Genomic DNA, 16,490 nt, shown 5'->3' with positions numbered 1-16,490 from the left:
TTCAGTCTGAACCTAACAGTGTCGTGCATTTTTGCACATTGCCTCTTGTCAGCATGGTGTGTAATGTGTCTAAACTTCTCATTACTAAGCCCGGCATACTATGCTATTTGCTCAAGGGCGCAAAAGGTAAATATGATGACACAAACTGATGGTATCACATGACGATGGGAGATATTCAGTTAAATGAGATTAAATGCATTAAAAACCGAGTAATTCATCATATGTTATCAGAAAATAATAACATGACATTGTTGCTTATCAAAACATGAACAACCCCACATGAAAAAATGTAATGCCATGCAGGAAATGTCTCGTATCCTTTCATATTCTTGCCTCTGGCTCAGGTCACGCCAGATTTACTGTAAGCATGAACTGCAAAATAAGGAAAGAAATACCTGGCCTCCAGGATTGGCGTATGCTAGAACTTTCTCTGATATGAGGTTTTAGAGTCTTACTCAAAAAAGTTCCCAAGTCCAACTGAAAACACTGCCTAATAATAACTAGAGACAACATTGTGATTCAGTCACACAAACCACATCCACCTTTTATTTTAATGTCAACTGCACACCTGTAAAGTGTCTGCTTGTGATGAGGTACCTGTTGACAAAGGCCGATGACTCACCACCAAGCCGAGTATCACATCCTTCTTAGAGGACTCAAGACGGATCATGTATCTGTGACAAGAAGCTGATCTATTTAGTTGTATTCTCTGTTAGTTGGTGCTTGCAGTAACTTTTTTAGCAGCAGTAGAGAGCAAGGAGTCTGCAGTTTCAAGGCATTTCACAAGTGTCATGCCTAGTATCTTATTCTCTCCAAGTCTTCTACTGTGATCAGATAAGTCAAGAAATTTGGGTTATTTTAATCTATTGTTGCGTTCAGGTTGTCAGTTGTTGGGAAGTTGTTTGAGTTTTCGCTCTTATTGTAGGTTCTTATCAATTATTGTCTTTAAATCAGTTAATACAGCTTCTCCTAATTTTCCTTTTGCCACCACTGATCCATATAAAATATTCTGGACCAGTCAGAAGAAACAGCTTGGATATAACAGTTCTCGTCAATGCAACCTCTCGCTTTGTGAGCTTCAGATGAAATGATATGATTTCCATGAGCCCCCCCCCCCCCCCCCCCCCTGAATTTGGGCTTTTATTCGTACTTCAAAGAAGTAAAAGTATAGTCCAAGCATGAATTGTGAATAAGCATTAATGATTAATAACACATAAGTCATTCTGAAAGTGCTGCAAATATTTATTTCCTCTTGGCTTCCCGTACATGTTTAACCTGGCACGTGTAGTAATTGAATGTAATTGACTGTACTGTATGTTCCCAGAGCTATTACTCTGGGAACATGCAAACAAACTGATCTGCATAAGTGGCCTAAATAAATTAGGCACTAAACAGACAGAAGCTGCTCCCATCGAGCTTTTGAGCATGACAGCACTTCAGCAATTTTGTAACAAACGTGCTAAATCATTCATGCCTCTCTGAGGATCCAAGAAAACACGTTAAAGGCCTCTTCTTTGTTCTGCAGTTATGGTAAAAATATAAGACGGCACTGACATTAGATGGTCCTGGTGAACCTTAAAGCTGAGGACTCCTTCAGAGAAAGAGGAACTAATAAAGATGGCCCTCAGCTGCTTTGTCTCAGCAGTTATTCTTAGTCAGACGGTCACTGCTCATGTATGTATGAGAAAAGAAAGCCTGGCAACCTGAGCTTGTATTGTGCACTGATATTCCAGAGGCAGGTGTGGCAACTAAAAGCTTATAAATAACTCCTCAACCTTTTATACACTGCTATGGCCTTAAACGATGAATGCTTTGAGTCTCTGTGAGTCAAATGACCACTAGACACAAGAAAATCTTGTACCACTTATAGTAAAATGTCAATTTCCTTTAAATTGTTTGCAGATTTAATGTCCAAAAAGTGGAATTCAGTCAAGTTTATGTTTCCAGAGATAAAAAGTTTTGAGAGCAACATGAATAGACACAGTTCCAATAAACTCTTGGGAATACAGTGCCATATTTAATGAGACGAAACAGTGGCGAAGACAACAAACGAAAGGCAGGAAAGAATGTGAAAAAAAGTCGTGCTGCAGAGGATCAACTCGAAGTCAAATCATGAAAGGAAACTTCTGGAAAGTTTGAAACTATGATATCCAGTGTTTACTGAACTAATTACTAAAGCCAGCCACAAAAACACAATCCTGTGTAACAGGTTTCAAATTAGTTTCGTCCTTGAACGTGTTATCATTCTCCAAGTAGCAAAACAAAAGACTAAAAGGAGATTAAAAGTACACATACACCCACAGATAAGGTGACTATATGTACAAGTATTCCTGTGAGCCAAAAGTTCAGGATTCGGACTGCTTTGGTTAAGTTTCAAACTTTTTTTTTTCAACTCTTGGCCCTGTCTGATGTCATTGCAAGCAGATACCACTAATATGGTCATCTCTGTGAACACTGACTGGGTAGCCAATCAGAGGAAAGCTGATTTAAAACATTTTACTTTAAACAGATTGCAAACTGAGGGGCTAGAAAGTATAAGTGAAGCTACTCTAATACATTAATCATCAGAGGGCCATAAATGTTACTGCCGTTTATGCTAAGCTATTGAGGATGTGTGTAAATTATGAAATGCTGGTGACAATTATTAGGGTTCATCCTGTGGGCATCATCATCATTATTTTCTGAACCAAAAGTCATTGCAATCCTTTTAACAGTAGAAAGATTTTGCTCTGTATTCACGAGCAATCACACAGGAAGCCTGCATTATACCAACTGCTTTCTTTTAAAAACAGACTAACTGGTCATACTGTTAATGTGACAGATTGTTTCCTTTTCAAATACTACTTATTATTTTTTGCTTTTGTTTTCAACTATCATGTCTTTCTTCCTCACTTTCTCCCGTTCTCTTTGGATCTTCCTTCTCTCACCATGGGCATCTACCTCCCCAGTGCTTTAGCCTTTAATTTTCTAACATTTGTACCCAGGTGGAACAGTGCTGAGAGGGCTGAAATAAATATATATTTCTTTTAGTGGCAGTTTGTAGTATTACCACAGCCAGTTGTTCTCCTGAGGCCGTTCCAGCTGTTACTTTCAGCTGTTGGGGTTTCATTGTACAGGGAGCTATTGTCTCATCTTTTAGCTGCTTGTACACAAAGATCTTTCTAAATCGATCTGGCAGTGTGTGTGTGTGTGTGTGTGTGTGTGTGTGTGTGTGTGCACGTTTCAGTATACACAGGGGTGTCATTGGTCTATATTTACCAACTTAAGAATGAGACAGCATTGTGTTGTCGACATACTTGGCAGTGAAGGACAGAGTTCAGGGTCACCCTGATTACTCAAGAGACATAGAGAGAGTGAGGTACAGTAGATGAAGACAGACAGACAGTCAAAGGCAATAAAGAGAGGTGAGACACTAAGACTGAAAAGCATCTTCAAGGAGTGAGACAGGGAGACAAAAGGAAGTGGAATATATTCGTCCTACAGATCTTTGGCAACAAGAGAAACTGTGAGTGGGATTTCCATTTCCTCAGCCACTAGCTAGATCTAACACAAATAGCAAGCAAGGCTTTTTTTGCTGTTCATCAGTTGCTGAGGAATTAGAGTACCTAATAGTACTAAGCCTGAGTAAAATGCATGCACTGTACCTCTACAGTACATTTGCATATAGCAGCTAATTGCTAGTGTTTTTGCTTTGTCAAAAAGGTTTCCCTTCTCTTCTTGTTTCTCTTGAAAATGTTTGCTCGCTTCTTCTGCTAGCTGAACTTCTTAATTGTCTTGTCTTTTGATGGCCTTAGTGGATGTAGCTTTTTAATTACTCTCCTGGGAGACCACAAGTCAAGCTCCTGATGTATTTGTATAATTTCTTTCCCGTCAATGTTTAAAACAGTGAATCATTTACCTTGTTTTGTCTCAGGTTGATAGATTTTTATTATTAACATCAGACCTAGAAAATGAGCTCTCACATTACTCCAGAGACTTTAAAAAAAATTGCACGGTGCATAGAAATAGAGCCACTTTGCTTTATCTGCTTTCCCTCCAGGGGCCTGGGGATCCAGGCTTCCCCATGGAGATTGATCAATTCCAATGTGCTAGAGGTTGACCTACTATCCTCTGTGTTCAAACAAACCTCTCCCCTTGGGCAGCAGTGAGACGCATAAAAACTAAAATAAAATAAAATAAAGTAAAGCAGCAAGGGAATCAGCTGACCTGCAAGCATATTAGCCTGTTCCCCAAACCTCTTCCACAATGCAATTGAAGGAGATGAGAAGAAATAACACACTGCGCTTGTTTATATTGCTAACACAGGTGGCTGCTATTGGGAATGGGTGAATGAAGCTATCATTCAGGCACGACCTGATTCTGTTTGTTGGGTGCGTTCTGCACTCACCTCCCCAGAGCAAACACATGATTAATGATGGACAGGGTGTGTGCAACACCATGGCCAACTGAGGCTCAGTTGCTGAAAAAAAGGGGGTGATTCACTATAACACACCATTTCAACATGTCACAACACAGTAGGCTGGACAGTGAACAACACACAAAAAAATTGTAGGTTTTCACTTTTCTTTAGCTTTCTTTTCTATTTTACCAATTTATAGGTTAACCCAATAACTAAAGCTTCAATTTTCAGTTAGAGGCCCAGTAGAAACCCCAGTCGCTGGGGGAAAATGATCATTCCCTGGCCGGTTTGCAAGTGATTTTGGACGTTGCCAAATTGGGTGGAGCACCAAGAAAACCTCTTGCTAGCAGATCTCCATGGTCAACTGCAGTTTGCATAAAAGGTACTAACTTGTCTGCAAGATGTCAGGGCTTCGCAGTGTGGAGAGAAGGAAGAGAGGACCCAAACGTAGGATTTATGAAGGATAAGGACAGTGTTTATTACAAAGGCAGGATGAACGGAATATAACAGACTGAAACTGACTGATTGACTGAATGGCTGGCTGGCTGGCTAACTGAACTGGAAAAACACACATGCAGAATTGTCGGCAGCAATGACAAGACAATGAACTGGAGGAAAGTAAGGACTTAAATGCACAGGAGTGATGATGATGAGAGACAGGTGAGAACACAGCTGAACTGAATCTGACTAATCACACACAGGAAGTGGAACAGAACATAATGGACACAGACCGGGGCAAACGTAAAACATAAAATGTGAAAACTAAACAGTGGCAAAATTCAAAACTGAAAACGCTGGGTCATCGACCCAGGAACCCTGACACAAGAACCTGCAAACTAACCTCAGAGCTGTAGTGAAATTACAAAAAAGTGTGGCCAAAAACAAGAAAATGGAGAACGTTCACCTTCAAAGTAAAAGTTGTGTCACAAAACATTTCAAAAGGCAAACAGTCTTCGTTTCCAGTTTGCATTACAAGGGTAACAACCACTTAGTGAGTAGCTGGTGAATGTCTGCAGACAAGTCAGCGACTTCTTCAGCACAGTTTATCTCTTTGAAAGCAATGTCACCTAGCAACAGTAAAAAACCTCCAGCAACCACTTGCCAGCTGGTTGGGGAATATATGTTTCTCCGTAGCAACCACAGGTTGCTAGACAGTCGCCATTCAGTCTCTAGACCTGTACGACAAGAGCCTATGATAATCAGCAGCTTAATGAAAAAAAAGTAGTTCCAGCAGTATTTCAAATGTTTTTGTAAAGCTACATATTAAAATGCTTAATCGGTTTTGATGTATTAAATGGATTCTGAACAGTTTCCTTTCCTCTCTGAAGTGTATCATTGACATATTGGATTGAAGCCCCTTTATCGAAGTAGTATTGGGTGTTTGATAACCTCTTTTGATTGCTGTAGATTTAGAAATATAATTATTATTATTTTCACCTTGTTCGTTGTTTGTAGTCACTTCAATATAATATCATAAGAGATTTAAGCACTACGACAAATATTCTATATACAATTAAAACTTAGGGCTGATTATTCCCATTATAAATCTATTGCTTTTGAAAAGCTTAAAGCACACAGATAAAGGTGTTTACTGTAAACATATGCATAATCGTGCAACTAATCTGAACTCAATTTCAAACCCAGCTTCAGGCTGCTGATTACTAATACAGATACCCTCATGGCTAAGGCTACAGTGCCTTTAGTGCTCGACTGACTCCTATTGACAATCACATTGCCTCCTACACACCTCTGCATGCTCACTCGTAGCTTCCCCTCCACTCCCAGGTGCCAGTTGGGGCGTTACCATGGAAACCAGGATGGTGATGCATCGAGAGCAGGAGGAGCAGTCGTCCCAGATGTCTCACAGCATGCAGCTGTCCTCCCAGATCAAGAAGAGGACCTTCACGTCAAGGTGCAAACAGACACACAGTGATAGCAACATCACTGCATGCCATTTATAATGAATTAATTTGATAATATTTATCTTCATTTTAACAAAATTCGGGAAATGCCACAACCAAAGAGGAACTAAGGTATTATCTTTGACATCAGATCCAATTTATTCTTTTCTGCCAAAGGCTTTCTTTGTTGCCCAAAACCTATAAAAATCTCAACAAGCTACACTAAGTGGCATGTTCCTTCATCTCGCTAATAAACACAGGAACCTCTTTATATCGTGTTATGTGTGGTATGTGTTCTCCGCTTTTCTCTGCAACTATTCTTTCGATTTACTTCAAACTTGGCAGGTGTATTGCTGGGGGCTCACAAAAATGCAGTGTTAAGCTTGAAGTCTGTCAGATCAGAACTTCTGATAATTTTGCTGGAAAATCGCTTTCTGTTACACTTCTAAAACAACTAGTTGCCTAGGGTGTTTAGGGAACATCGACACCTCGTCCCCCAAGGAAAAAAAAAAAATCTGAAACAACGGCTCTCACCAAAACAGGTCTGTTTCTGGTGATTATTTGACTGTTCAGTAACTGTTTCTTTTAGCATTGCTCTGTGCATAATTTCATATGATTTATTTTCCATTTTTAGTACTTAAATAGAAAATACAGGCTTAGTGAGGTCAAAACATTATAATCAAGAGTTGGTTTTGTCTTTTCATGGGGTTTGCTAACAGCACAGATAAGGAGGAATAATCTTTTACCCTTTCATTTAAAAACCACTACTTATCAATATAATGAACTAAACGCACTCAAACATGTGGCCTTTACATGGATTTACTGTCATCAGTGATCAATAAGTACTGCATACACATGAAATTCACTTCATTAGATGCATCTGTTCAACTGATTATTATTGCAAATATCATATGGACGCAACTCGCTGGATTTAGGCCTGGAAACATGGTCAAGACCTGGTGAAAGTCAAACAAAAGATTATAATGTGGAAGAAAGATGATGTAAGTAACTCTGAATGTGGCGTGATTGTTGATGCCAGAAAGGCTGATCTGAGTATTGGTAAATGGCCTGTATTTGTATAGCGCTTTACTTAGTCCCTAAGGACTCCAAAGTGCTTTACACTACATTCAGTCATTCACCCATTCACACATCATACTGGTGATGGCAAGCTACATTGTAGTCACAGCTGCCCTGGGGTGCACTGACAGAGGCGAGGCTGCTAGACACTGGCGCCACCGGGCCCTCTGACCACCACCAGTAGGTAACGAGTGAAGTGTTTTGCCCAAGGACGTAATGACCGGGACTGTCCGAGCCGGGGCTCGAACGGGCAGCCTTCCGATTACAAGACGAACTGCCAACTCTTGAGCTATGATCGTCCCATTTTAGATTTTAGAAACTGCTGATCTACTTGGGATGTTCCCACACAACCATCTCTACAGTTTGCAGTGAACGATTTAAAAAAGAGGAAATATTCAGGGTGGGGTTGGTTGCAGAGGTGTTTTTGTACACATTGTTTAAATACTAAACAATGTGTTAGTGTTTACCACAGTTATCTCTTTATAACCACAGTGTACATTTTTGGATGGCTGCTTAGAGCAGGATAAGATGCCACGTCACAAAGCCCAGACCATCTCAAACCGGTTTCTTGATCATGACAATGAGCTCACTGTGCTCAAATGGCCTCCGCAGTCATCAGATCTCAATCCAGTAGAGCAGCTTTGGTGTGACGCTATCATGTCAAGCCAAATCTCAGAGGAATGTTTCCGGTACCTTGTTCACTCTATGACACAAAGACCGAAAGCAGTTATGAAGGCCAGCACTAGCTACTTTACAGTACTTTTGTTTACTATACAGGATCTAAGTTAAACTCCTCTTAACTCTGGGACACCTCAGAGTCTAAAAAGTGGCTTAAAAGAAGCTCCGTAATCACTCTCACAGTAACAGCTTGAGGGAATACAAAAACAGAAAACTGATAAGCATAATGTTTGTGTTGTCATATCATGAAGACTTCTGTTCAAACTCAAATTTCACAAGCAAAACTCTAGAAATAACTAGTTCTGTTTTACTTTATGTGCAGTATTGTTTATTGCACGTTTATTTTTAAATGAAAGAGACAATTTAAACAAAAAGTACAATAGAAAATTCACTGCACTATAATAGGAAAGTGCAGCTTGAGGCTTTAAAATTGATGAAGCAAACTGATTAATATTTGAAAAAGGTGGAACTGTCTCGCACCATACGCAGCTTTCTGTATAGTATTAAAAAGAAATAAACAGGATATAGGATTAACAGATTGAGCAACTTGTTAAGATGAGGACTCCTTGCAGCTTTACTGATAACAGAGGACATCCGTATGCATCTTTGTTATAAAACAAATGTATCCTTTATGTAAATTTCATTTTTAGTACTGATTCACTACATGGTTCAATGACACATTCAATCAAAAAACGACCTCAACACATGCACACAAGCAAACAGTTTTATATTTCAGTCTTTTCTACCAGAAGTCCCTTTGACATTGTACTACAGCCGGTTTTAAAGGCTAAAGTTAAACATAAACTCTTGATCATATGATAAGCAGACAACAGCGGGATGAGCTAACGGATAAATTAAGACACCTGTGTGTACAGATGCATCAGTTCAGCTACTTTGTGGTTAGCATGAAAATTACCTGAAGCAGGAAATGAATAGCTTTCAGTTAACCTGCTACACAAACATCTAAAAACAATCTCAAGGTCCAAGGCTGACTTTCAGTCTAACCCATGAACACCCAGTCCATCATATTTGATAAATATAGTTTTATTTTTGAGACGTCTACAACTATGTGATTTTTTTTCTCCTGAAAAACCTAAAAACCATTTTAAAGCAAATTCAAGACGTAGCAAATATGATACAAATGAAAGCTATATATGGAAATGAACATTTTATAAATAAAATTGTCAGTGGTTTATTAAACTCTAAAGTTTCAAAAAAATTAAATTAAAAGGTTAAAGTTTTAACCGACTATAAACATGTCATGTGTAATGATTAGATTGCAAGTCTGGTTCATTGTTATTTGCCTCATTTTAATTTTCTCAAAAGGTTTTTTTTATAACTTTTTTTTGTTTCTTTTCATTTGGCTGCCCACACTCACATGCAGCAGGCCTATCCATTTACACTATGGCAGAACACAAATGAAAGCAGGCACACAGGTACAAGTCAACATATACTCATACTCTCAAGCCAAATTTGCCTTCATTTTCATGCACCCCTCTTGCTGTAGTGAGTTATTAAATTAGGCTAACCTGTGGGTCTACAATCTCCATTGCAGAATAAAGGGAACTGGCCAATTTTTCTCCTCGGGGAAGTTGAAAATAAGCAATTATTCCATCTAGCTTAGTTCAGCTGAACTTAGAGGTCATGTCTCCTTTTGTTTAAAAGAAGAAGCATGAGAGGGAGCAGGTGCATTGGTGAAATTTATACTTAGAACATGCTCGTGGGAGCACACTCAAATTTATCTTCATGTTAGATTGAGCAAAGTGGCCTCTGGGTAGGTTTAGCCAACACCAGAGAAGGGAACGGTTTTCTCTACAGTGGTTTCATTTTTTGTATTTGTAGAATAGCACAAAACAGTCTTTGTACAGTATGTTGACATGCATGAAACAGCGATAACAGAACGTCCAGTTCCATCAAGTTTCCCTCTTTTTTATTTCCTCCTTCCAGTTACACCAAGTTAATATTTTGAGGAAGCCCACTGTTTGTAAACACAAACGAACAACCACTCTCTTTCAACCAACAGCAGTGGCATGACATTTTTGGCCTGCATGGATTACTGCATGCATTTGGAAGTTCCTGTTTATATGTGCCCTCATGTATACATATATCCACACACACACACACACACACACACACACACACACACACACACACACACACACACACATATATATATATACACTACCCAGCCAGATACAACATTATTCAGTGGTACACACATTCAATGGGAGCCCAAACAATAGAAAGAAAATACAATTATAGGAAAGCAAAAGCAGAAGTTGTTCTCTCAGCACCGTGAAATGGGGAAATTTCCCAGATTACAAACAAAAGAAAAAGAGAAGTCACGTCAATTTGCATTGCCATTTGTAAGATGACTTGTTGAAAGCAATGCTTGAGGCTAGATGTTAACAGCAACGGTCGGGGTTTGTGTGACGCAGGTGGATAAAAATACAGTTCTGGCATCACATTTGAGATTTTGAGATTTTTATTTATTACAGTGGGACTCTGTGGTAAAGTAACGTACACTACTTCACAGGAAGAATAAGAGCAGCAGCTTTTTAATTAACAGGAATCCAAAAAAGCTAATGCATATTCCTAAAAACAAAAAGAAAAGGTTTTCATTACATAAGAAAAACAAGGGAAGCCTTCGCACTTATAAAATAGCCTCTCACTGAGGTTGCAATTATTCTAAAAGAGTAAGCCTCGTCTTCAGATAAGGAAAAAACTCAAATTTGTGCTTCTCGTGTTACAAATGTGCTATTCAGTTTCACAACTGCAACAACAACAAAAGCCTCTTTCCTTCCATGGTGGTGCACATACTGTGGATAACGTCGACTCAGTTTTATGTTGGAAATTCAGACAGAGTTTGTGGTGCAGTGTAGGCTCAGAAATGTACATATCTGCATAATTGGGCAAAAGTCTTTTCTTTACTAGAAAAACGGGAAGTAGGTGCAGCGGTTTACTGAAACATGGAAAACATAAAAGGCAAAAACAGAGTTTTTACAGTGATGTGCGGGAAAATCACTATTTGTTATGAACACCTTCTTTCGTCGACACAGCCTGAACTCTTGCAATGCTTTCTTGTAACTTCTTTCTCGAAGTCTGTAGGTGTAGTTCTCCATGGATCTTGGTGGATGCTTCAACGCTACATTTTGGATTTTGACTAACTTTTGTTCCATTCTCTTGCAAGATGACCCCACCCTGTTTCAATAATGTTGAGGTTCAGGAAGGCCAATTTCTCAGGTCCTGTTTTGATTGGGGTTTTTATTTTTCTTATTTTTTAAGGACACTACCTTCAGATGCTGGTCATCTACCGTAGATAGGTTTTTCAGGCCTCAATTTTTACAGACATACTGCACAGGCTGCTGAGATCTGTTAAGTCAGCGGTCCCCAACCCCCGGGCCTCGGACTGGTACCGGTCCGCGAGTCGTTTGGTACCGGGCCGCGAGAGTTGAGGCTCAGGTGTGAAATGTATGGTTTTCAGGGTTTTTATCGGTTTTCAGCGTTAGTTTGTTATCGTTTTTATCGTTTACTCGGTTTTCCTGGGTCTTTTCACGTGTGTTAGGAATAAATCTTCTTTTTTTCTGTACCGGTACTAGTTTTATTTTGTTGTATTTATCCGCGACACCTTAAAGGCCGGTCCGTGAAAATATTGTCGGGCATAAACCGGTCCGTGGTGCAAAAAAGGGTGGGGACTGCTGTGTTAAGTCATCAGCTAATAGACAAAAATACTATTTTATCTGTAAAATTAGGTTATTTTTTGGGATATTTTATAGAGTCAACTAAAGAATTTGGAAACAAGTTAGGCTAGGTAATGATGATCGGTTTTGCCTAAAGACACGATTTGAAATTGGCTTAAAATTTGCTACGTTGTCTGTTATATAGAGAGAGCTAAAAAAGCATCCAGTGTCTAAAGAAGGCTTTTGAAAAAATGTAAGAAAGACTAAGGACTTATTGTAAAAGACCGTGTTAGAAAAAAATATATATAAATAATTCTTGAAAGCAAAATATAAACAAATGGGGGGGTTGGTGGAGTAGTATATGATGAAGCGATAACTAGGCGGTAACTAGGAGAAGTGTTGGCAGTGCATCAATATTTACACTCTCCTGTATGTGACCAGTGACTGCAGTTTATGTTTAGTTCATCTGGTATATTCCCCCTCACTAAATGTAGCTCAAACAGCCAAACCATCACCTGAATCAAACATACTGTAGAGCCTGAAGTTTTACTGTTCACTATAGTGGCCAGTAAAACTTTCAAATGGCTGTGACCGTGTCATAAACAATCCAATAAACTCGCCTATACATTTGCATGGGCTTAACGTCACCAACTGCAGTTCCTCTTGATGACAAACACAATAATAACATGTGTTTGTACACCAGTGAGGAAAAGGGGAACACTGACAGAGCAGAAGCAGCAGCTGATTGCAGTTATGATATTTCTCACACTCGAGGAGAAAAGAGGTCGTATGCTGCTCTGCTCGAATGGCTATATTAGGGTTTTCAAACCCCACATGGGATGAAGCTAGTTGAATAATCGCATAAAGCACAAGGCTACAATTCTGCAAACACTGCACATTTTACTGCCCACAGACAAGAACCTGAAGACACGACTGTTTCAGCCCTACCACTGTGTTTAATATCCTGTTTTTAGCTCGTATCCCATTGCCACAGGGTCATAGCTAAAATTAAAATATGTTTTAACAAAGCAGTATTTTGTATTTCCCATTTAAAATAGTAACGAATCCAATTTAGCAGCTTGCACAGTAATACTACTGACAACACAGGAGTAGTATAAACTGAATAGTGACAAATATGCTACACCATCCTATGAACCACGCTTTGGGTTTACCCCAGAGCTGCAGAGTGACAGAGGGTATATTAGTGTGACAAACATTACAGAGGATGTGTTTCAAAGAAGTTCTGCCTGTGATGGATTTATTTTCTTTGCAATTTCCTTTGTCTTGTTTGATTTTTGGTTTGCCATTGTTTACTTCGCTACATCTTCACAACAGGAACCAGAAAAGATGCATAAAAGTTGTTTTCTTAACTGAGATAAGAGTTGCCTGCTTTAAAGTGAATCCCTGGAGCGCCTGAATAAATGAACCCTCATGTACTTTGTATTTGCCTACATTAACCGAAGCACTCTCTGATGCACGGCCTCCTGTGCTTCTCAGCTAGAGGATATTAGAGGCAGTGCTGCTTTCTAGTGGCAGAGGAGAATAATGGCCTGATGAACAACAGATTGGATATTGTGTCATAATCCGTGACAAAGTTAATAGGCGTGCTAATATCCTTCTATCAGCAGAATAGATAACTGTGAAGGATGACAAGGGAAGATATCTATTTTGTAATCTGTCACCTTTGTGTGTCGTTTGATGATTTGCGCATGTTAATCATGCTTTGTTTTATTTATTTTATTTTATTTTTTTTGTCCTCCACAACACTTTGGATGTCACAGCGATGAGGAGGCCTCCTATTCAGGTGTCTTTCCTATCGTACCCGGTGATGTCATGTCAGTCAAAGAGGTCCTCGACATGGACAACTTCCCTCGGCACAGAACATGGTGAGGCACAAAACAGCTCACAGATCATCTTCATACAGATGTAATTTGTTGAAAAATACTTTTACATTTAAATTATGTTTTAATTTAAATTTGAAATCCTTGCATTTACATTTTAATAATTGTGGATGAACTACTAGACAAGAATGTCTTTATTGAAACGTGTTAATTCTAGTGTCGTAAATATTCAATACTTCCATAAGACGAGTCAAGCTCAGTGAAATGTGTCCTGGGAATTTCAATGGATATCTATCAACAAATACATATCACCTTGCAGGACGATGCAGTCAATTCATCCTCTTTAAAAAAAAAAAAACAATAACATCCTTGAGGTTCAAAAATGGGACTCAAAAGCATAGAAAGTGAGAGCAACCACATGATCCTTTAAATAGTCCTAGTAGCAGAGGCTCACAAAAACCAGAAGCCTGCATCTGCAAGTCTTGATGCGGGGATTTCTAACGCAGGATGAATCTTCAGTGCATGAAAAAAAGGGCAGCAACCATGGACGAGTCTCTTCACACTGTCAACAAGGCTCCACTTTTTTTTTTTTCCTGAGGACTTCCTTCCTGGATGATCTGTTTATGTCATAAAACCCCTGCCTCTCCGTCACTATCATGCTCTCTCTCCAGTTTATTTGAGGAAGAAGAGTGGGTCAACTTCCACTGACGCTTTGCCCTGCGAGCTAATACAGCACAAGAGCTTTTCTGTCAATAGAGAATCTCAGTAAACAACGGAAATCAGGGTTTTTTCCCTCGTTCTCGTCAGTCTATAAAAGGCCAGCTGGGTCCCTTCATTTGCTGGCTGATGTCATGGACCAAATAAGCAATAACTATTCAACTGCAGTCATGCAGAAGAAGGATATTAGATATGTTTGTATTTTTGTGGTTATAGATAGAAGCAGGGGAGTCTCACATCCTGTGGAGGGATGTAGAGCACAAAGCACTGTTTTATTTGTTAGTCCATAAAACTCTTTTGTTTTTGCTATTTAATTATAATAAATATTTGTTTCCCCATTTATTTAATGTTCATGAAACCCTTCATCACACAAATGCATGAAACTGTAACCAGGATCAAGACTGATGGGATACCACTGATAAACATCAACTACCGCCACGCTCAAATGACAGCTAATCTAAGATAGGAGTCAGCCGATACTGATGATTGTCTGATAAACTCAAGCTATCGAACATCTTCATTTTTGACTCTGGTTCATTTACAGAGAGTGGGGCAGTGGTTAGCCTTATAGCAAGAAAGCCCTTGGCTTGAATGTGATGGCCTGTGTAGTTTACATGTTCTGCTGTGCCTGCACGAGTACTCCTGGGGGCCCTTGACTTCCTCTCATAGTCCAAACACATGGGTGCTGAGTTAAATAGTGATTATAAGTTGACCACAGGTATGAAAGTGAGGGCAAATGGCCGACTGTTTCTCCGCGCTAGCTCTCCAATAAAATGATGACCTACCCAGTTACTCACTTAACTACCTATGTAGTTAACATCTACAGACTACTGCAGATTAAACCTACTAGTTTGGTTTTTAATTTAAAAGATATTGAATTTTTTTAATCACTTTATGACTCTGAGTATAAGGACTTTGCAAACAGTCTGTGAAAGTAAAGAAACATAAATAAATAAAAAAGGTCTTTTTTTCCACTTATAGAACATATACCACCTACATAGTGCTCTCCTGTCTGGTGCAGTCAGGTCCATTGATAACAGCCTATCTTTGCAGCATCTTTGCAGCAGACGGTTTGGTTTTCAAACAAGTGAAGAGTGAAGGCAGTCTGCCAAAAGGAGCATGAGGTTGTTACGGCCGAGAGGGCCCGGCTGTGGGTGTGGACTCAAATGCAGACACAGAGGGAGGCAAACGGGCGTGAACACAGTGCTTTATTTACAAGTGTCTAGTGAAATTACACAACAGGAGACTATGAATACTATGAATTATGAAATGCTATGAACTGTGAACTGTGAGGCCAAACTGTGAACATGAAACTGAGTGCTATGGCTAGGTGCTGGATTTCACGGATGGAAAAAAGGGGCAGCGGCTTGGATGGAGGTACGCAGTCAGCGTTGCAGGTTTAAAGTGTCATGCGAGGAAGGGGTGTCCAGGGGGTTCCGGGTGAGGAGTGTCCAGAGAGGATCCAGAATATGCGTGGAGTGAGGGACTTGGCAGGGACTTGGCAGGTGTAGTCCGATGGTGGAGAGGAAGAAACCAGATGACAGAACCAGCGTCCAGGCGGAGATGAGAGTAGTTCGGGAAACGTGACTGCCAGGTGGGTCCTATGACAAAGAAAAACACGGTGAGGGAAAAGCAGTAGTTGAGGGTTCTCACATGGGGTTCGCAGCCTAGCACTGACATGGGTTAGCAGAAGATCTGGCAGAGGTCTGTTGTGAATGCTGGTCTTATATGCAGGTGACTTGATTGGAACCAGGTGTGGAAGCTGATTGGAGTCTCTGCCTGAAGGTAGAACCCAGCGGAGTGGAAAAACCCCGTGCTCACCCGGACCATGACAGAGGTTTTAAAGAAAAAAGGCCTCCATGTGCTCAAGAGGGAATTATAAAACTGGTTTGTGGGTCAATTTGAAAGACATGTTGGTTAATTGTGTTGGACTTCATATACGAAGCAAAAGAATAAATATTCTGGTACTCAAGCTGGACTTTTTTTTTTTTTTGCCAGAACACATGGTCTTTAACTTAGTAAGTGAATCAGAATATAAGAGGATTTTGCTGATGACATGTATGAACTCTTTTTCTTTCTAAGTGTCTTACGGTCATGTTGCCAGGACAGGATTACTGCTCGGCTGTCATATCTAAAAGTAATCCCAGAATAGAGAGGTTTAGGTCACAGAGAACACACGCTGAGGGATTGTTGCCTC

The 16,490-nt window shown here is 39.7% G+C and overlaps 1 protein-coding gene across 1 annotated transcript in view; it reads left to right on the top strand.

Moving 5' to 3' along the window:
• The first annotated feature begins 3,369 nt into the window (after window positions 1-3,369).
• The window catches only part of myom3 (myomesin 3), a 79,402-nt gene continuing 66,281 nt past the window's right edge, over window positions 3,370-16,490 (top strand). The window contains exons 1-3 of the mRNA XM_085471924.1: window positions 3,370-3,505; window positions 6,185-6,311; window positions 13,517-13,621. Coding sequence (XP_085328050.1) covers window positions 6,205-6,311; window positions 13,517-13,621 — 212 coding nt within the window. The 5' untranslated portion in view covers window positions 3,370-3,505; window positions 6,185-6,204. The remainder of the gene's footprint in view (window positions 3,506-6,184; window positions 6,312-13,516; window positions 13,622-16,490) is intronic.

Source organism: Copadichromis virginalis, linkage group LG11, assembly GCF_057382275.1.
Source record: "Copadichromis virginalis isolate Kocher_CV1m ecotype Utaka linkage group LG11, C_Virginalis_male_GT1.1, whole genome shotgun sequence".
In the NCBI taxonomy this organism is placed as follows: domain Eukaryota; kingdom Metazoa; phylum Chordata; class Actinopteri; order Cichliformes; family Cichlidae; genus Copadichromis; species Copadichromis virginalis.
This window is presented reverse-complemented; position numbering and strand designations above follow the sequence as displayed.